Raw genomic sequence first — 22,353 nt, 5'->3', positions numbered from 1 at the left:
CTTTGCTTAATGCACCCCCACCCAACGCACATAAATACATTTATGCATTGTTATGAGCCCTAACAACCCCCTCGCTTTAATGACAGTGCTGCATTTTGGCAGCGGAAACATCTTCATTAGTCAAACCTCCTTCTACTCGCATACATTTTGTATGCTCGTGCCCTTTGCTCGATTATAAACTCGCTATTTACTTTGGTTCCAAAGATCGACCAGCGCTGACGTAAGCACTGCGTAGTTGAAATAGTGAAATTATTTGTGCATTTCCGTTTGCCAACAAAACAACAAAATAAACTTTACTAAATTCCATTTCAATACACAATAATATTTAGCAAAGCGAAGTAAGTATGTATTTTATTGTTCGATGCGAAATTGAAATAGTACAAAGTTCAACCAAGCAGTGTGTAGCATTAGTGTGGGTCTTTTCGCGGTGGGAAATTTCTTTACGAATAACTACTATGTTCGTAACTATAGAAACTAAGATTATGTTTGGAAGTGCTCGTCTAGCATTATCCTTTACTTCTAGAGTTAAGAGACGTTATTTTCGAATTTTCGAAAAATTTCAAAATTCGTACAATAATATTTTTAGCTTCATCTTGTTTATTTCCACAGTTAAGACGCGTTATATTCGAATTTCGAAATGTTCTAAAGTTGCAAATTCGCCCGTTTTTCGAAAAAGTTTCGTATTGTCATTATTTTTCACTTTAAAAGTTAAGAAACGTTAACTTCGAATGTTTTCTACATTTTCGAATTTTCGAAATGCGCACAATATTTTTTCAAATAGTTTCGTATTGCTTGCGAAGAAACACCATTTCGAATATTGGAAAATTTCGAAATTCGCACAATACTTTTTCGAAAAAATGTTTACTTTTCTATGTAGCACTTTTAGAGTTAAGAAACGCTATTTTCGAATTTCCGAAAATTTTCGAGCAAGATTTTTCCGAAAAAGTTTTGTCTACTTTAACAGAAAAACAAAATATTTTCGAACTTTCGAAAAATATAGAAATATTTTTGGAAAACTTGTCTTATTAAATTTTTTTAAGCAATTTTATGTCGTCTTAAGAATTTAAGCTTCTGTTAATGATTTCATATTTTTTGCCTTTCAAAAACGCCCCGTTCTAATACACATGCCAATACACTCGCATATATTTCCTTTTTGCTGCGACATATTACCAGCTAGCAATGACAGAAATATAATAGTGATGAGTTTACAGCAAATCTTTGTAGCTGCTTTTATATTCTTTTCATTTCACTGCCACACAAGTTTTTATTACATTACGGATTTCTTTTGTAGGGTGAAAAATACGATGGACGCAGAGCGGATGTTTGGTCCTGTGGCGTTATCCTGTATGCGCTATTGGTGGGCGCATTGCCCTTCGATGACGACAACCTACGCCAGCTGCTGGAGAAAGTGAAGCGTGGCGTGTTTCACATACCGCACTTTGTGCCGCCCGACTGTCAGAGTTTATTGCGCGGCATGATTGAGGTGAATCCGGATCGACGACTGACGGTGAGTCATCAACTGCACATACACACCATACACCATTTATACACATACTCATAGACACATATTCATACATACATACGTACAGACATATGCGTCTAATGGCGTTTGGCTGTCTAAAGTTGTGCGTAAAGCCAAGGGTGGTTCACACATCATTCCGTAACATCCCCAATCAGGCGAAGACAATAACAACCAACAGTAAATCGGCAGGCAGTCAGTCATAAAAGCGACAATTGTTGACGGCAACAGCACTGATTGCATTACGGCTACTATTCAAGTGACATGTAGCCCCATGTGTTTGTGTTGCTGTTATTGTTGTTGTATTGTTGGGCTCACAATTTTCCGTCCGATTGGCATGTACATATGTGCCACAGCGCATATTTGCATACACACACCGAAAAAGGTGGCAGCTTTTGTTTGCTTGTGTCACCAGTCAATTCCCAGACGCGCTCGTTTGTCAAACAGTTCGTGCATTTGATTTACAGTTATTTGCATTTACATGCCTAAATCACACATTTCACATTCCCACTTCCCTACTTTCTTTACACTCGTAAAAAACAAAAATTACACCACTCTAATGCGAATTCGATTTGGCTTGCAACCAACAACTCCATCGCTCTAATCTGTCGCCCTCTTTCTCTCACACAGTTGTCGGAAATAAATCGCCATCCATGGGTCACGGCTGGTGGCAAAGGTGAATTGGAATTGGAACTGCCAATGATGGAGGTGGTGCAAACGCATGTCATACCGTCCGCCTCAGCGGTGGATCCGGATGTTTTAAATGCGATTTGCTCGCTGGGTTGCTTCAAGGAAAAGGATAAACTCATACAAGAGCTATTGAGTTCGAAGTAAGTACTCCAAACGTATGTGTGAGGTTATGTAAGTATGTGCTTCTTGTGCTTGTTACAACACTTCTCTCTTGGACTTCGTCGTAAACAGTGATTAACGGTACTTGTTGTAGGCGGCTCGGTTTATTATGGCACCACGTCGCGCGTATTCGCTTTTATACAGACATTCGGCGGAGTTCTCCTAACACATTTAGCAAGCACATTAATTAAGTGCAATTACAAACCTTAGACTAGTGGGTCTAGCGTGTGGGAGAACTGATTGTTCAGTACTTGCATAATAAATAATAACGGTTCGAATGAATGACACTTCTGTGAAAATATATAAGCTCCAGATATCTGAAACCAGTAAATGATGAAATCGAATGGGCGTAGAACAGAAAGTTTAAGCTTTTGGCATAAGCTTGGTTGTGAATGATCAGGTTACTAAAATAAAGAGGAAGGACAACAATTTCGAAATCTAAGAGGTAGAACTATTGTACCCTCGTTGGCAAATAACTCAGAGTTATTTCGAATCTGAAACTGCAGGAGATGACAAATTACCCCATACACAGAAGGTAGTTCCAAACTAAATGACTAAAATGCAGTCTTTGAGGCCGATATTGTTGGCGTAACAAAAACTGTCAGTGGATCTCTGCTCTAACCAGCAAGTGCATAAACCTTTTAGTGGATAGCCAGTGGATATTAAGGCTATCCGTAACCCCAATACCACTGCGTTTCACTGCGTTGCTGGATAACCCTTAATTTGGTTACCATCCGGGAGATAAAGGTCCTAAAGGAAGTCGCCTGTGGCCTGGAGCTCACGTGGTTCATTTTGCAGTCATTGGCTCTACCTATTGGTTTATCGATGCATATACATATATGATTCCCGGACTTATGACTAATGGATGAATGAAGGGTTCTGAAGTTGCTCAGTTTCTCCGTTTGATTTGATGCTAACCATGACTGTTTTATCATTAACATTTTGCGAATACACCAATTTCTTCAACTACTTTCTCTTTCAGTCACAACACAGAGAAAGTTATATATTTTCTACTCTTGGATCGTAAACGAAGGCGCCCTGCCTTGGAGGACGATGATGAAATCGCTCAAAAATCACGTAGTGAATTAGATGCAGTGGATCCGCCCAGAAAACGACTCGATACCTGTCGTATAAATGGCACGAATTCGCCCAGCTATGGACAGATATCAGAAGGTTCACCACTAACGCCAAGACGGCAAGCTTTCAAGTAAGTTTTCACGCGTTGCCACAGAGCCACAACCTAAAACGCTAACAATACATATGTACATTCGAAACTAAACGCTTTCGTCATTTTATCATATATTTCTTGCATGTTCGCTGTTACGCATTGCCGCTGCTTAACTACGTCCACACAAAAACCTACAAAACTAATCACACGAACAAACGCGCTGCGCAACATTTCATGCCAAAAAAACAAAACAAAAATCATTTCGAACCATTGCTTGCGCTTTCTTTCGTTATCAATTCCAAATCGTTTCGAACAAAACCGAATCAATCACAGCTTCCGGTCCTACAGCAGTTCGCGCAATCACCAGCGTCGCTCGCCCACTACGGTTTCCTCTGTGCGTTCCTCGTCATATCACAGTCCCACACGCTGCAATTCGCCCATCAATTCGGCGCAACAACAAGTGAATGCCATCTCACGTCCATCCTCGCCAGCGGCCACATCCGCCGGACACTCGTCCCGTCACTCTACCTATTCGAGTGAATGCCGCGAGCGTTCCGGCTCGGCACACCATCATCCGTCTGTAAGTCGCACGCCTTCACATTCTTCGCAAAGCGGTGTGGAGGGTATTATTGGCGGTGGCAGTGGTGGTGATAGAGGTGGCGTTGGTGGTGGTAGCAGCGGTGGCAGCAGTGATATTGTTGCAGTGCGTGAAGCACGCGAAGCGCGCGAACGTCGAGACTCACGCAGTGAACGCCAGGCGGCGCTGCAGGCGAGCTGTGGCGGTGTGCCCGGTAGTCCCGGTGGTGGCAGCAGTAGTGGTAGCGGCTCAACCGTGCATCATCGTGCCAATTCGGGACCGACTATAGCGATTAGCATGTTCCACGATCCGGAAGCGAATAGCGGTAAGTAGATTTGTGTTAGGAAAACAAAGTAGTTTTTAAAGAAAACTGTAGCGAAATTATTTTGAAAAGGAACTAAGTCCAATCTAGCAGAATTAGCTAAGCCACCAACCAAATTGAAGCCTATGGTTTTTAGTAGAATATTTTTTTTCTAATAATAACTACTTGCAGTTATGAATCCTACAACATCACCGCTAATGAACAACAGTTCACCAGTGATGCCCGGTTCACCATGCAATGCGCCCGGTGGCCAACTGTGGAAGACGCGTCTTACAAATATTAAAAATAGTTTTCTGGGTAGCCCACGCTTTCATCGAAGAAAGCTACAAGGTAAGTTAAGAGCCTCACTCAAGGCGTAATTAATACTAACTGCGTTTTAACAGTTTCAGCGGACGAGGTGCATTTGACGCCCGAATCATCGCCCGAGTTGACAAAACGTTCGTGGTTTGGCAATCTAATAACCACAGAGAAGGACGAAACGTTTACAATTTTAGTAAAAGGCAAGCCAATAGCGACTGTGAAGGCACATCTGATACATGCCTTTTTGTCGGTGAGTTATATTCTAGACTTCGTGTTATGGAATTATTAGTTTATTCTAAAATGTTTAATGGCTGTTCTTCGCTTTCAGATGGCAGAGCTTTCGCATAGCGTAGTCTCACCCACATCCTTCCGTGTAGAATACAAACGCAATGGCAATGGACCGGTCATGTTTCAGCGGCATGTCAAGTTCCAGGTATACTACCCGTTATAATATTGGTTAGAATAACTTTAAACAAGTAGCTTTTCTTTTTTCAGGTGGATATAAGCGCAATTTGTAAACAAGGAGATATCTCGGATATGCTGTTTGCACTGACATTCACTTTGTTATCAGGTAGGTCTCATTATTTTAATTAAACTCAAAGTAGGGAAGCATTAGTTCATGACAACACATTGCATATTATTGCAGCTTGCTTTTTAAGTACTAAATATGTGTGGAACTTTACGACAAAAACCGAAAACCCAACCTTTGCTTCTTTTCAGGCAATATACGCCGTTTCCGTCGCATCTGTGAGCACATACAATCACAAGTGTGTTCCAAACGTTTCCCCGGACCGAGTAGTCCACCCACAGTGGCGACCGTTACGCAAGCCGTTTCGGAGAGCTCATCATGTGGTTCGGTCTCAAGCGAACGTTTGTCCTATAAACGTCAAGTAAGTTACAATTAAGCTAATAACAAAGATATATATCCACAAACTGAATAAACTTCTATAATTTCTATAGCAAATTGAGAATGAAATTGAGAATGACTCAATATTTGTTTTCAAATCGGGCAATGGCCGTCGTGCATCGACAACAAATAATAACAATGCACCACCGGCGGATATTGTGCCCGCAAGTCCAATAGCCGTGCGCTCAAAGTAAGAAAGAGGAATTTACATAGAAGAGAGATGGAGTGAAAGAGAGAACATAAGCTTTATGAAATATTGTATATTGGCTCTCTTTTTCTCTCTCCTAAACGATCAAATTATGTATTTTGATTTGTAAATACCTATTTTCTACTCTCATCACAGTTCCGAAACCGAGCAGCACGAACGCAATCGTGAATTGCAGAGTGATCGTCAGGCGACAACAATGTCAGGGAGTGCAATAGCATGAGAATTATTTCTCTGATTTAGTTACATTTTTATATAAAAGTAATTTTTTTCCAAAACTAACAAATAAACTAATACAAGAAGAAGAAACAAGAAAATACACAAAAAATATATCGAACTACTGTCTTACAATTACGAGTTATACTTAACAATAGTAACATAGCAAATTAAACAAATTAATAAACAATAAATAAGGTTAAAAAATTATGTAAGAAGTACTAAGAATTTGCTAAGTATTGATTAAATTTTTGTTGTAAAAAACTGTGCTTGAAAGGAAATTATGTTGCTGGTAAACCGATAACTACTGAGTTATTATGTGCTTTAAAGCTTTTGGAGCTTTCAGAATTATATGTACGCATGCTTAAAAACTTTTGAGCTCACATTTGTATATAGTATGTTTCAAATAGATTTGTTAAGATGAGTTATTAAATTTTCAAAAGTTTCAGATGTTATAAAAAAGCTTTCACATATAAAAGCTTTTAATAAAATTTCAATTTTGTATGTTTGTATATGTATTTTCAACCATATAGAAGAATTTTAAGTAAAGTTCGTTGCGTTTTTAAAGATTTTGAAAAAGCTTTCACTCTTCAGGTGTTATAAAAAGCTTTCGCCTATAAATCCTTTTAAATAAATTAAAATTTTTTACACTTTTTTAAATCGTATTTTACATAAAGTACAATAGAATTTTAAGTAAAGTTCGTTACGCTTAAGGTGTTTTGTACTTTCATTATTCACTTCAGGTGTTATAAGAAACTTTCACATAATTAAATTGAAATTGTGTATAGTTTCTTTAACCGTTATTTACAAAATAAAAATAAGTTTAACCAAAAGTTTATTCAAAGCTTTACTTGATATTTAAAAAAAGACAGTAATTGTTTTTAAAGTTTTAGGTTACTGGGGAAGAAAGCTCCTACATCTTTCATACTTTTCAAAGCTTTATTTAAACACAATGAATAAAGTTGAAATTAAATCTTTTAAAAGGTTTGTGTGACTTGAAAAAAGAACATAAGTAAAAGCTCGATCGGAGTTTTCACTAAAAGCTTTTTCAACGCTTTAATTATTGGCAAGAGAAAGATATTTTTCAATATTTTCAAAAATTTTGTGTGAATCGAAAAAAAATTTATAAAAAAAAAGCTCCGAAGTAAGAAAAAATAAACTTTTCAACAAAATTTTATTCAAAGCTTTAATCGCTATTAAAAGAAAGGCAATATAAATATATTTTTTAATTTTAGATAATAAAAGCTCCTTCGGTTTTCCAGCTTTTCAAAGCTTTGCTCACACAACACAATAAATATAAAAGTTTTTTCGACTCGAAAATAAGAGCATAACAAAAGCAAAAAATAAATAAGCTTTCATCAAAAGCTTATTCAAAGCTTTTCTTGATATTAAAAAAAATACAGCAATTTTTTTTAGGTTTTAGAAAATTCAAAAAAAAAAAGCTCCTTCACCTTTCAAGCGATTCGAACTTTTCAAAGCTTTACTCAAACACAGTACTTCCAATAATTTATTTATGGTTTCTGTCATACCGTACGTACATACAAGCAAACATTGTTGCCGCCGAGCCGAAAATTTTCGCTATAACGTATTTGAAGAGAACTCAAAGCAAATTGCGTAAGAAAATCATTAACTGTTGTAAAAATTTGTAGCTTATTATGCAATAAGAAAAAGATAAAAGAGAAACTAAGAAAAAGCAAAACCGTTCAAAGAATTGCAAAGAAAAATTGATATTTTGTAGAAGTTAGTTGAAACAAGAAACTTGATTAAAGCGTAGAAATAGTTACAGCAAGGACACTTCAAAGTAGTTACACTCACAAACGAAAGTATGTACTTAAATACAGCAACACATAGTATTACAAAAATAAAATTGAGATGAAAATAAATTAAGTAAAACCAAAACCAATATAGTTATTCAAAATAAACGCAGGCAGGTGAATAATAAAACTATTGTTGATGAAAGTATAAGTGAGAATGTGAAGCTTTTTTGGATAAAAGCACAGTAGCTCTTGAATTACTTTGAAATAAGCACTTACTTAACTAACAGTTCATTTTTAATTTGCGTCCTTGTGCTCATTTTTGCATACGAATTTTGTATTGATAATATTTCCAAAAACTTTCACAAACCTAAATAAAAATTGCAAAATCTCTGCAGAGCTTTTAGTGGTGGGAAAATTTCGTTAGTTCAAAATTTTTCATTCCGAGTTTGCCGTATGGACTTGTGCAACTAAAATATTGTATTGTATGTATATTATTACGACAAACTATTGTGGTACAATGTTTAGCTTTTTACAAAATAAATTTAAATACCGCCTAAGCATATATGTATTTGTAAATTGTACTATAAATAATACCAAAAATAAAAATATGAATTGTATGGCAACTGTTAGCTATATTAATGCGTTTAGAGTCTATTTTTTATTTTTTCTTAAAGAAATTGGTCTCCAGATTGGTACATATTGTAGATTACCTAATTAAAGAGCGCATAATTCAGCTGAGTATTTAACAAAATTGGTAGAATAGACTTAAATTCGTTTTCCTTTAATTATTTTATTTGAAAAATGGTTTAGCAATTTTTATAATGGGTTTTCCTAGGTTCAAAAATGGTTATTACTTTTCCGAAATTGGAACAGTCTCTTATTCATATTAACTGCTTTCTCGAAATAAAATAAAACAGTTTTAACTAAGCTTCTCTTGAGGTTTTTTGAGGTGCGATCTGTACTAAGTAAAAGTTACTGGGATCCTCTAAATTACCCTATAGATAACAACACAACCATAAATTTATTTATGGAAATAATACGTCATCACCTTGATGGAATAAACAGTGCTTGAGCGAGAAAAAAAAGTATATTTTTTGTATAAATGGGATTGATATATTTTTAGTAATTAAAAAACACAAAGTCTCCTCACATTATTTTTAACACCTTCACTAAGCAAAATGTTAAAAAGGACATGTCATGACATACATTGGCTGGGAATGGTTTATCGGTTCGATTAAGAGATCTACTAAAAGCCAGAACCTTAACTGTTGTTTATATAAATATACTTTCAATATTGACAATTATTTATATAAAATAATGCATACTTTCAATAAATTTAAATGTTTTCGAATATTTTTAACTCTAAACTCAGCGCTGCTAAAAAGAACTCCCAAAATTATCAAAAAAAAAACACAAAAAACCGTCCAAATGCATAAGAGAAAAACAATAATTGATTATCAGACTTATCTATTGCAAATATTTTTTTACACTTCAGTACTAACGAATTTCCGCTTGCAATTAAGAATGGCAAACCAGCGAAAATAAAACGAAATACAAATAGTAGAGGCGTGAACAAAACAAATGTAAAATCTTACAAGTAGAGCACATAAAGAGTGCATAGAAATATCACAAAAGAGCAAAAGTTGAAACACATAAAATTTAATTAGAAACACGCCATAAAATAATGGCGAATACGGATGCCAATGCAACAGTGTGAGGTGCAAGCAAGCAAAATTCTTTGACGCCGAGTGTAAACGTATCGATAATGTGCTTGCGAAAATTATGAAATTTAAAATAAACAATCATAAGTAATTACTACAAATAAAATATTTCAATTGCAAGTACGAGTACTAAGATAAATTGTCAATACTGAAGTAAAAAATTACTTACATAACAGTTATTTATGAAAAATAATAAACAAAATATTATGTAAAAACTATTGGGTGAGCGATTATGGCAATATATGTAAAGAAGAAGCAAATGTTAATAAATAATGCAGCAAATGTTGAGCAGTGTCCATAAAAATATTGTAAGAACCTTCCGATAATTGCAGAGTAAAGAAAATGCTCGCAAAAAGTGTTGGTTTTTCCTTAATTATTTAAAAATTAAAGTTTCTATTTATATGTCAAAACTATGGCAAAGATCTCTAAAATATGACACACCTTTGCATAATATACATACATATATTTTTCCTAACCTAAATAATTTATACATTTTAACATTGCTTTTAACAGTTTAAAGAATTTCAAGTGATTTTGTATTTTCAACGATTTATTCTTAATTTTGCTAAAATTTCCGAAATTTTTTTTTATATTTTATAGTCAAAGTTTTCGAAATCTTTGTATATACATATAGCTGTAGCAAATTTATAACGCAGCAGTGCAAACAAATTTAACAAAACTTCTTTTTTGGCTTAGATGACCACGGTAACTAGAGAACCCCTCGTTAGATTTGTATGAAATTTAAACAATTTATTGTTTACATTAATGTTATTGTTTACATGAAAGTTCGTAACTTTTCTCCAAAATTTTAATGTACCTTAACGGTTTCTGAAACGTTTGCATACCAAAATTCTAGAAAAACAAAATTATATCACTGTTTTGCCACAAATTTTGATGAAACTACTATTTTGGAGGAACTGACTATAGCAACTCGAGAACCTCTCGTTGAATTTGTATAAAATTCTAACAAATTTATTGCATATTTTTTTTTTTGTTATTGTCCGCAAGAACGTTCAAAATTTTTCTGCAAGATCTATATGTACATTAACAGTTTCTGAAACGTTGACATACATATGCTAACATTCCTGAAAAACAAAATTATATTACTGTGTTGCAACAAATTTAGAAGAAACTACTTCTTTGGTGTAGTTGACTATAGCAACTCGAGAACCCCTCGTTGGATTTGTATGAAATTCAAGCATTTTATTGCCTACATTATTGTTATTGAATAAATGAAAGTTTGAAATTTTTTACCGAAATTAGAATGTACATTAACAGTTACTGATACTTTTGCATATGCTTAAATTTCTGAAAAACCAAATTACATCACTGTTTTGCAACAAATTTTGATGAAACTACTTCTTTGGTGTAGTTGACTATAGCAACTCTGGAACCCCTCGTTGGATTTTTAAAAAATTTAAGATATTTATTGTATATATACATTATCGTTATTAATTGCACAGAAGTTCGTTGTTTTCGTGCGCAGCATATACTTACTGGACTACAAATAATATTTGGCGTTATATTCAGTTTTAGAACTTTATAAAGCATTTTTTTTTAAAGAAATTTTATATATATTTTCATATTTTTTTATATATTTTTTCGCAAAGATAAGCAAAAAACGCAATAACAATAAACTCACCGAGCAATTAAGGCATTAAAACATACAAAAACATAATAAACGGATAGTCGAGTCATAGCAACATACATATGTATATCACAAAAGAGCTCATATATTTACTCGTAAATATTTAATTTGCATAAATCATTCATACTCATACATACATATATGCATTTAGTGTTCATATACATACAAAAAATTGCATACATATACAAATGCGTACAAATATATTCACGTATACACGCAAACAGCAAACAGTTATGCATAAAATGAAGTAAAATTGTATAAATTATTTATTTACATGTGTGCAGCTGGCATTCTATTGTTAAAATACACTCACCCTTATATAGAAATATTTGCATTATAAAATTTGTGTACATACATATATAATAAATACATATGCGCGCATTGGTCCATTAAATATTTACAGAATTAGCAAAAAAAAGTTGCAGATCTGTCAGATCTGCGCTTAAATGTGTATTGTGAATGAAAGCGCAAGTTTGTAGCGAATGTCTTGTAGTGTAAAAAATCGAAAACAAACATGAAAAAATTCAGCTAAATTGTACAGTATTAACGCGTAAGCATAGTTTAAATCATACAACATACATACACGCTATGTTTAGAAATACTAGTTATTATTGAGAAATTGCAAATTTTGGTGAATATGCTTCATACCCAGATTCGGCAACTTATTTTGGTATACGTGTAATTTTGAAAACGACGCCAGTAAACAATTATACATAACCACATATTTGCATACAAACATACAAAATATTCTTCAAATTTAAATGTATTATATAAATAAATAATATATATGCTTTCATGCAAAACAGAAATTAAAACGAAAATGCCTCTACTAATATTTGGTTAATGCGAAAATTGCCACCAAAAGCTTGTATTAAAGCGACCAAATTCCACTAACTCTCTCACCGCATTCTAAACACTCCCCCAAAAAGAACCACATCTTATGCTTTATACCAAAAATTAAACATCTAATGCATATATTATATAACAAACCAATCGTACAACTAATAAAAATTGTAAAACATACCGTAGATAATATATTTAATTATACACACACAAGCATAACCATATACATATGTGCATTCATACATATACAAGCGAGAATCATGCATACAATTAAAAAACAAAAAAAAATAATAATTAATTAAAGCAAATAGCGAAATCTCAGCATTGCCATTTACTCATTATCATCGTCATCATCATCATCATCATCTACGCTAATGTCATTGTCATTGTCAATCATTATACACAATCATTATTATCAGCATAATCAAGCATTGCATTGTTATAGCTTATCCGAAACCTCTAGTCTAGACTCATATAATTATTACATACACATATATATATATATTTATAAATTCAAATTGTACTAATTGTTATCGCTTGCTAGTCTACAAAAATTTACAAACTAATTGAAACGCTTTGCTTTGGTGCGGTGCAGTGCGGCTTGAAAGCATGTGATGGCAGAAGGCAGGAAGAAGTTCGGCGTTTTGGTTGCTTAGCCTATACTCATACCTACATATATGATAGCACAGCAATGGACTGAAAGTGTTTAAAATAATATAAGCGGAAATAGAATTTGATTGCTAAGCCTTCATGGCACTTTAAAACTTGCCACTTTACTCAAGGAACACTCCAGGTACTCCTAAGTATTGAACGAAGGACACTAAAAAATCAACAAAGCGCTTGTCTAAAATTGTTTGAGCTCAGCCGCCTCAAACGGCCAAGTTCGGCGGAAAACAACTGTGAAGATGTTTCAGCATAAGACTTGGCAAAGCTAGGCAATAGAGCAATTAGTGAATGGATATTTTCAGATCACGTTTCTACATTCAACTTTGACAGTAAATTTTCGAACAAAATCCCTACTCTGCAAAACGCCACACCTTCAGCAGACTCGCCCACTATATAAATATTACTTTGCTTTCTTTATATTTTACAACTTTAATTTTACTATGTAGGTATCTTACAAAAATGCAGCCACAAACTCTTTATATACAAATGCACCCTTCAATGCTGTTCCTGCCCTCGAGAAACAGAAAATGAAAAAATGTAGCATATTTATTGAAAGCAGTCAGCTGACTGTCCCCTAACAACAGCATATAGTAACCCCAGTGAAAGTAGTACATAGACACATTACTTGATTGCTAAACAAGTACTGTATTATTTATAATACTTGAGCGATGTAATGACGTATCAAACAAAGTATTAATTAGTTACAATATAAAATATAATTACAACACGCAACGCGGATGATTAAGAAAAGAATTGTAGACTGTAAAAAGCAAATATAATTATTTAATGGCTTTATTATGAAAATATTAACAAAAAAAATTTAATTATGATAATGGTAATGTTTAGTAATGGTAATGCTTACTTATGGTATTAATTACTTATACGATTACCAGCCAAAATTGCATTGCTGTGGTAATGGTTTGAAGTAATGGCATTGTGCTGTGTAATTAATGTTGATTTTGCGTATTCTCTAAGCTCACTCCGGTTTCCAGGTATTTCACTTATGTTCGTATTTGATTTACTTACAACAATTACCAATGATATTTTGTATGTATGTAAGTACTTACTATTATATTTCGTAAGGCATATTTGTTATTAGGTTAAAGAAATTGCAAAATATTCATATTGTTTGCGAAATGTGACACAAATAATAATATTAATAATAATACTAATATTGATACATATTAAATGATATTGAGTAATGATTGATTGAGGTGGATAAGAGAAGTCTAATTATAAATAAAAATAATTACAAATATTAAAAATGGCGTTTTAATTAAAATTGTGTTTTTTCATTTTTTGAGAATCTAGAAATAACAAAAACCCGATGTTTTTTCTTTTTTATCTTCAAATTTTAACTATTCAAGAATATTTCTATTATGTTCTACTGGATTAATTTAACTAACCTTTTAAAACAGTCTTCTTTATAGAGCTATCTATGTATATCTGGAACTAGCTAAAAGCCCCAAATTTCAATGTTTACTATTTAAAAAAAATTGAAATAGAAAAAAATTTCATACCTCTAAACTATAACACCACCTTCAGATAATTAGTTTTAACTAGGGTAGTATAGATTACTTTTTGAAATCTTTAAGAATAAGAAAGCGAACACTCGTTACTATCATATGTACTATAATAACTAGGACGCACCAATTCATTACCGTTTCGTCTGTAGTCGCCGAGTACTGAGTAGTTAGTGTATTACTTGTTACTTGTTAAGTACTATTAGATATTATAGAAAATGCATGTAGAGGGCATCACTTCTCAGCTGCATCACTACTCAGCTGTTCTTATGGCAAAAGAACTCAATTATGCGGTGTGCACTTTTCTTTGACATTTCAGACAAACAGCTGTCTGGTGGTGAATGACAGCTGATCGGTAAAAGTAGCACACAACTAAGATACACTTTCAGACGAATTTTTTGACAGTTGCTGAGCGCAGAGTATTCTAAATGAAGAAGTATTTACAGTGGGACAAAAAAATACAAAATTAGGCACATATATTTGTTTGGCACAATTTATGTGTAAAAGTTATGTTGTTATACACCTAAAACGATTAACCTTATCACTCTGTCTGTATACTCGTATATAGTTGCTCACGTTTTTGAGATATCGTTCTGAAATTTTTCACACATGCTTTTCTCACCAAGAACCTGCTCAGTTATAGGAACTGCGGAGATATTACCACTATAGCATATAGCTGTCATACAAACAGAACGATCGAAATTAAATACTTGTATAGAAAACTTTTTCATTTTACAAGATATCTTTACGAAATTTGGCATGGATTATTGCCTAAACAAACGGTGCAATTTACCAAGAATTTTTTTAGATCGGACCACTATAGCATATAGCTGATATACAAACTCACCGATTAATCTCAATTTCTTCTATGGACACTTTTTTATTCAAAAGATATCTGCATGAAATTTGGCACATATTATTATTCACAGTGTAGCTACCATTTCCAAAGCAATTATTAAGATCGGATTAGTATAGTGTATAGCTGCCATACAAACTGACTGGTAAAAATCTATACAAATAATTTTATATACGCTTTTACGCAATAAAAATGCGCCTGTGTAGGGTATTATAGCTTCGGCGCAGCAAAAGTAAACGTTTTTACTGGTTTATGCTTGCAAATAACTTTTTTATTTTTCGAACTTATGTAAAACTAGTACTTTTTATACAGATTTATATTTCACTTGCATAAATTTGATTCAATAAACACTTTTTTTTTATAAAAATTTTGTTCTATTATATTATTAAAATTTTTTTATTATTTTTTACATTATTTACTACTGATATTAACATTTACGTATTTATTTTCATCGGTTCTAACCTCTTAAGCGGTGCCTACGCCAATAAAGAAAAATAATTTATTTTCATTCCTTAATTTTCAATCAAAAACTTTCAACCTATCAGCATTCACACAACAAATTTTTAAAGTAGCCGCCACTATCAACCAAATTTCACCGGCGTTCTCAAGCATTACGCTCTACCGCGACATTCGTCTGCTCTAACAAACAAAACCAAAATAAAACGATTTGTTGACATTTCTATTTTCGCATTCGCACTGCGCCACCTTTATCGGCCGTTTGTTGTGCTCGCGCAACATGCTTGCCATGCGGATATGCCGAGTCAGTCCAAACAGCATACACTCTGAAGGCCAAAATTTCTCTCACTCTCTCTCTCTCTTTCTATCTTAATTACACTCATTTATTTGCTTAGCTTTCGCGCTCCTTTCGGCCTGTCGCATTTGTTGCATTGAAAGTTCCACACACCACACGTCCGACCGCGCGCATAGCCAGCCAGCACAACAACTGCGGATGACGCATACTTTTCACAGCAGCTTTTTGCCGCCCCCTGTGCGGCTAACGGTTGAAAATTTCAAATTTTCGGACTCCGAGAAAGCTCGCAGCGCAGGTGGAAGGCACGAAATCAAATTTGCCAACTGATGTTTGTTGGTGAATCGTCGTCGCGCCTCGTCGCTGTCATCGACGAAACTGTCGTCATCTTCGTTTTGGCTGCGACGACGGCGGCGTTTAGTGCATGAAAAAGAATATTCTGTCATTTGAGTGTTCAGTTCGAGACAGGTTTGCAATTTAACAGCACTGACTGAAACGGTACACAGTGAATAGCGCGTGTCACAAAACACCAAATAGTCAAATAGTTAGTTAATATATATATGTGTGCATATATATTTGAATAATAAATAATATATATTATATTTGAAACAAAAATATTGGCCAAGAAAACGCGCGCGTGTGTGTGAGTGTGAAATAATTTTGTTAGCAACGGCGGCGGCCAAGGCAGCAAAGTGAAATATACGAATAGCTCTGAGGCAGACAAGCAGAAAGCAGGCGCCTATACTATATACGCCTCAAGAGCTGAAAATATTTATTAAAAACAAATTTATAAAAAAAAGAGGTGAATGTTTTTTAGTGCAAATTATTGCTTCCCCGAAAAATAAGTGAATATAAAAATGGTGTTTAAGTGAAGTTGGTTGGAAGTTGTTGCTGCGCTACACAATAATTTGAATACTATATACTATATGTTATGAAGGAGCATTGAATTTGGTGATTTTGTAATAACTGCGGCACCACACCAATGGTGTTTTGGCATGAAAAAATGCCGTAAAGCAGTGAGAAAATAAAACGAAGTAAATTCTGTGCAGAAATATGAAAGTAAAAATGTTTTGAAAAATATTTCGGTTACAAGTATTTCGGTATTTGTATAGAAAATCGTTACTTGAAAGCATAAAACAAATAGTTTTCCAAAAAAAGCATGTTGCGCTACTTAAGTATAAAGTTTTCAAAACCAATTATTATTTAAACAAATATGTGTTTTTTATGTTAAGAAATGTTGTAAAAGCCACATCCAACTCGCTTCCTTGCAACGTTACGCGACTTAGCAATGTCAATTCATGGGAATTGAGTCAGCTCGACAAAACGCAAGGCGCAATGTGCCAACAAAACTGTGGTGTGAGCCACTTTTATTGGCTTGTAGTGGTAGCGCAGCGCATTGGAGTGATGTGCAGGCGCTGGCTGGTTATGTAAAATGCGAAAATCGAAGTTGATTACTAAGCAAGCGGCCAGGCACAAGGCTGGCAAGTGACTTCGAATGCAAGAAAAATAACAGCAACAAAAAGAAAAACAAAAAAATTAACAAGAACTAAAAAATATAAGAACAAAAAAGAAACACTTAAGAAAAAAGGTGATCACAAAAATGAAAATAATGGCAAGAGTGCTGACAGTGAAGATTGAAAATAAAAAATCCGTTTGGAAATTAAGAAAGTAATACTGATTAAACTATTTAAAAAACGTATTATTGAAATAAGCAAATGTCATTATCTATATGTTTGAAAACTGAAAAAAGTGCAATGTTTTCGAGCTATATTTAGTACGATATAATATGTTAAATGTCTATGTTCTGCTTAAAAAATTTAATATACAATATATATAAAATAAAAAGAGAGCATAAAATTTATGAAAAAGCAACAAAGACATATAAAAAAGTTTTCAAAATAAAGTATGTTTTTTAGCAAGAAAATAAAAACAAAAAAATACAATATTTAACAAAATGAAAGAATTACGCGAAAATATCATTTAATATCAACAGAAAGGATATAACTCAATACTAAAAATAATACAAAATTTAAGTCTTGGGACACCTTGTATTAGATCCAAGCTAGTGTTAATTTTGGGACACCCTTTATAACTAAACTAAATAAATGAAACTCTTCATATTTTCAAATCTTCCCTTGTTGTTTTCACAAAACCAACAATCTCAAGTCTACAACATGCTGAGTTTTTTACACCTATAGGTATATGCTTGATAAAAGAAGTCAAGATTTTGTTCAAGTTCTGTTCTTAACTTTTTTCTTCTATTTAATTTTTTATTTTACTTGACCTAATTTTATTCCATTTTTTTTTATTTTTTTATAATTCTTTATTTAATTTAATTTTTTTCATTTAATTTATTTATTTTAATTTTTTGTTTTTATTTTTAATTTTTTGTAATTTATTTTATTGTAATTTAATTTCTTTTCTTTTATTTTAATTTAATTTACATTATTTTATCGAACAGGCTATATATTAAGTTTGCCACGACGTTGATAACTTTCTAAAGGAAACATAGGGAACCCGATGAGCAAAAAATAGTAAGACTTTGATCATTATTTTACAACAACATTCTTCAAAATCAATGTCTTCCCCCTCTAAGTAAGCCCCAATACACTTGTGCCAACGTTTTTTTCAAATCCTCGAACCAGTTGTTTAAGTCAATTTCCGCAATAGTCTTCAATGCGCCTAGCGTTCCACGTTTCATGTCTTCAATTGTCTCAAAACGGTTTCTCCGGAGCGATCGTTTGAGTTTGCTGAATAGCGAGAAGTCACACGGAGCTAAGTCAGGTGAATACGGCGGTTGCGGTGACGCTGTTTTTCGAAAAAACATGAGTGATTTTGGCACTAGTGCTTCGTGCTTTTACTTTTCTTAGGATTAAATGATATTTCAAAATGGTTTCACTGAATCTTCTAATATTCCAACGAAGTCAGAAAGATATCGGCACCAGGAATTTGATTCCCCTTATACTAAACTCTATTGATTATTTTGATGTGACATTTAGCACAGATGTCACTGACGACCTGACGATCTTACCACAAAATATTTCGACGAATAGATTTGCGCGCAAAATTTAAATTAAAAAGTCTTACTATTTTTAGCTACTCCGCATGGACCTCGTAACTGGACTCCATATGGTATCGCAAAGGACCAAAACTAGTCTCTGCGTAGCTCATTGGCCCACCTGACTAACCTAACCTAACATAATCCCCCGCCAAAGAAACTAATAAGGGGAAAACAAAATATATATATTATATTTATAATATAAATATCAACAAAAATTCCAAAAATTAAAAATTAATTTTCATTTGTGAGTACTTTTGGTGATAAATTACGCACGTAAATAGTTTTAGGTTGAGAACTGAAAATATATATTTATTTAAAATAAATTTTATGAAATAAAAAATAATCAAACCTGACATTAAACACGGCATAATAAATTAATATTAATCAAATAATTAACAATTAATACGATAAATCAGGAATTGTCTTTACTTTTCGCATCAAAAAAATACCCAAAATCAACAAAAATCAACAAATCTCTGCTAAAATCAAGAAAAACCTTTATTTCTACGAGCAACATCTTCATTCATTTGCCCAAACAACTAAAAATAACATTAGCAACCAAACAAGAAATGCAATGTGTTTCGCGCGGCCACGCTCCTCCGCATTTCCTGCGCTTGAAATTACCTACAAATTACAACAATTCGTGTTGGCTTTCAAAACAATGTGTACAAGTGCAAATTGCAGCAATGCATACCCAGCCAGTGAGAGCGCCGCAAGGTACTTGAGTCAAGTTGCCAAAAAAACCAAATCAAAAGCAACAACAAAAACAAAAACAATAATATGTGTGAGTAGCTTAAGCAAATACACAGGCGTGTACACAAGTGCTTACATGTGTGTGTGTGCCTAGCAGTGCAATAGTGAAGCTATAAAATTTGCAGCGACACGAAATTTCGTCTACTAAAATAACAAGAATCCGAAAATTAGAAACATGCGCTTATTTTTAGAGCGCACTGTGCGTTGTGGTGACAATAAGCGTTTTTTTGAGTTTTTTTTTTTGTTTATTATTTTTTTTTTATATTTTTGTTTTTGTGTTTTCACATTGTTTTTGTGTATTTTATATGTGCACCTATGGCGAAATTTCATAAAAAAGCCAACAAAAAATCAAATCGGAAAAAATTGTGTCAAGGTGAAGTGCATGCATGTGCCACTGTAAATGTGCGCCTGTGTGCCTGTGCGCGTATGTTAGCATATAAATATGCATTTGGAACTAAAAAAACGTAATACAAATCAAAATTGAAATCAAATTTCTCATTGTGTGACAAAGTACGCGACTGTAATGAGTATGCCTAGTGTAAAGGGTTTAAAAGTGTGTGGGTTTGGTGCAGTGACTGACTGCTAAGGGTACTAAGACGCAGTGATTTGGTGGAACATATGTGCATTTCGATTTTCTTTTTTAGTAGAAAAGTTGTAAAATACAGTAACAACTCAACAAATATCTATAGATAATAAAGACAAACAGAACAGCGAAAAAGTGGAGGTGATGTGAAAAAAGGAATAAAAAGTATAAACGGAAATTCGCAGCGTTTTCGAGCACAACTGAGTGGATTTAGCTAAGACCGTCGGCATATATGCGAACTAGTTTTTAAGTTTTTTTGATATCTGAAGAAATTTCTCAGATCGGACCAATATAGCATATAGCTGCCATACAAACTGTGCAATTGAAAATAAGTCTTTGTATTGGAAAACTTTTGTATTTGACGAGTTATCTTCACGAAATTTGGCATAGAATATTATTGCCTCAGACAATGATTTTATAGGGTGATTTTTTAAGAGCTTGATAACTTTTTTAAAAAAAAAAACGCATAAAATTTGCAAAATCTCATCGGTTCTTTATTTGAAACGTTAGATTGGTTCATGACATTTACTTTTTGAAGATAATTTCATTTAAATGTTGACCGCGGCTGCGTCTTAGGTGGTCCATTCGGAAAGTCCAATTTTGGGCAACTTTTTCGAGCATTTCGGCCGGAATAGCCCGAATTTCTTCGGAAATGTTGTCTTCCAAAGCTGGAATAGTTGCTGGCTTATTTCTGTAGACTTTAGATTTGACGTAGCCCCACAAAAAATAGTCTAAAGGCGTTAAATCGCATGATCTTGGTGGCCAACTTACGGGTCCATTTCTTGAGATGAATTGTTGTCCGAAGTTTTCCCTCAAAATGGCCATAGAATCGCGAGCTGTGTGGCATGTAGCGCCATCTTGTTGAAACCACATGTCAACCAAGTTCAGTTCTTCCATTTTTGGCAACAAAAAGTTTGTTAGCATCGAACGATAGCGATCGCCATTCACCGTAACGTTGCGTCCAACAGCATCTTTGAAAAAATACGGTCCAATGATTCCACCAGCGTACAAACCACACCAAACAGTGCATTTTTCGGGATGCATGGGCAGTTCTTGAACGGCTTCTGGTTGCTCTTCACCCCAAATGCGGCAATTTTGCTTATTTACGTAGCCATTCAACCAGAAATGAGCCTCATCGCTGAACAAAATTTGTCGATAAAAAATTTTCGAACCGAACACTGATTTTGGTAATAAAATTCAATGATTTGCAAGCGTTGCTCGTTAGTAAGTCTATTCATGATGAAATGTCAAAGCATACTGAGCATCTTTCTCTTTGACACCATGTCTGAAATCCCACGTGATCTGTCAAATACTAATGCATGAAAATCCTAACCTCAAAAAAATCACCCGTTATTTCCGAAGAAATTGTTCGGATCGAATGTTTATAACATATAGCCACCATACAAACTGAACAATTTCTGTTATAGAAAACTTTCTTATTTGATAAAGTATCATCACGAAATTTGGCATAGAATATTATTTAAGAAAATGCAATTATATCCGAACAAATTGTTCTGATCGGAACAATATAACATATAGCTGCCATACAAGCTGAACGATCGGAATCAAGTGCTTGTATGGAAAAATTTTGTATTTGACGAGATATCTTCACGAAATTTAGCTCGTGTTATTATCTAAAACAACGTTGCAAATTCTGAAAAAATTGTTGAGATCGCATAGCTGTAGCAGATATTTGCCATACAAACTAACCGATGAAATGGTCAAGTTTCTGGTTATGCCCTTATACTAAATTATTTTATTATTTTTATTTGTTGTTGTACTTCCTAAATTCACTGCGGCATACTTTTTCTCTATATTTCGTAATAAATTTTGAGAATCTAATGCTTATTGCCTCACAAAGCAAAGATAGGTTTGGCTAGTTTGATTGAATGTTACTCATACGCCGGGTAGAATCATATTATACAGCAAAACTAACCATTTATTAGTTTTTTTACAGCAGTTTTTGCATTTTAAACACTTTTCTTAAGGCTGGTGTTAATTGCTATGCGCTGAAATCTTATAACACTAATTAATTTGACTATTATTTTAAATCAATTTGCGTGCAAGTTGGCTTTTTTAACTGATTCCATATCTAAAATGTCCTTCCGAGCTGAAGTTTCAATTAAATTTT

General features: G+C 33.7%; 2 protein-coding genes across 19 annotated transcripts in view; both read left to right on the top strand.

Annotated features, from left to right (window-relative positions):
• The window catches only part of LOC105227363 (serine/threonine-protein kinase BRSK2), a 47,099-nt gene extending 33,941 nt beyond the window's left edge, over window positions 1-13,158 (top strand). For 2 of the 4 annotated variants that reach the window (XM_029550665.2, XM_049459157.1), the window contains exons 6-16: window positions 1,292-1,507; window positions 2,150-2,349; window positions 3,351-3,575; window positions 3,870-4,438; window positions 4,607-4,765; window positions 4,819-4,985; window positions 5,064-5,168; window positions 5,231-5,306; window positions 5,456-5,625; window positions 5,696-5,832; window positions 5,986-13,158. In XM_029550665.2, the coding sequence (XP_029406525.1) occupies window positions 1,292-1,507; window positions 2,150-2,349; window positions 3,351-3,575; window positions 3,870-4,438; window positions 4,607-4,765; window positions 4,819-4,985; window positions 5,064-5,168; window positions 5,231-5,306; window positions 5,456-5,625; window positions 5,696-5,832; window positions 5,986-6,070 (2,109 nt within the window). In that variant the 3' untranslated portion in view covers window positions 6,071-13,158. The remainder of the gene's footprint in view (window positions 1-1,291; window positions 1,508-2,149; window positions 2,350-3,350; window positions 3,576-3,869; window positions 4,439-4,606; window positions 4,766-4,818; window positions 4,986-5,063; window positions 5,169-5,230; window positions 5,307-5,455; window positions 5,626-5,695; window positions 5,833-5,985) is intronic. The other 2 variants (XM_049459160.1, XM_049459158.1) reach the window with 2 other exon arrangements.
• Window positions 13,159-16,183: 3,025 nt separating this feature from the next.
• The window catches only part of LOC105227362 (uncharacterized), a 111,453-nt gene continuing 105,283 nt past the window's right edge, over window positions 16,184-22,353 (top strand). For 5 of the 15 annotated variants that reach the window (XM_049459145.1, XM_049459153.1, XM_049459148.1 and 2 more), the window contains exon 1: window positions 16,187-16,627. The gene's annotated coding sequence lies outside the window, so the exon portion shown is untranslated. Of the gene's footprint in view, window positions 16,628-17,442; window positions 17,494-22,353 lie in introns of those variants that run through there. The other 10 variants (XM_049459152.1, XM_049459150.1, XM_049459142.1 and 7 more) reach the window with 7 other exon arrangements.

This window comes from Bactrocera dorsalis, chromosome 5 (assembly GCF_023373825.1).
Source record: "Bactrocera dorsalis isolate Fly_Bdor chromosome 5, ASM2337382v1, whole genome shotgun sequence".
Classification (NCBI taxonomy): Eukaryota; Metazoa; Arthropoda; class Insecta; order Diptera; family Tephritidae; genus Bactrocera; species Bactrocera dorsalis.
The sequence above is the reverse complement of the archived record's forward strand: the minus strand, read 5'-3'. Positions and strand labels throughout refer to the sequence as shown.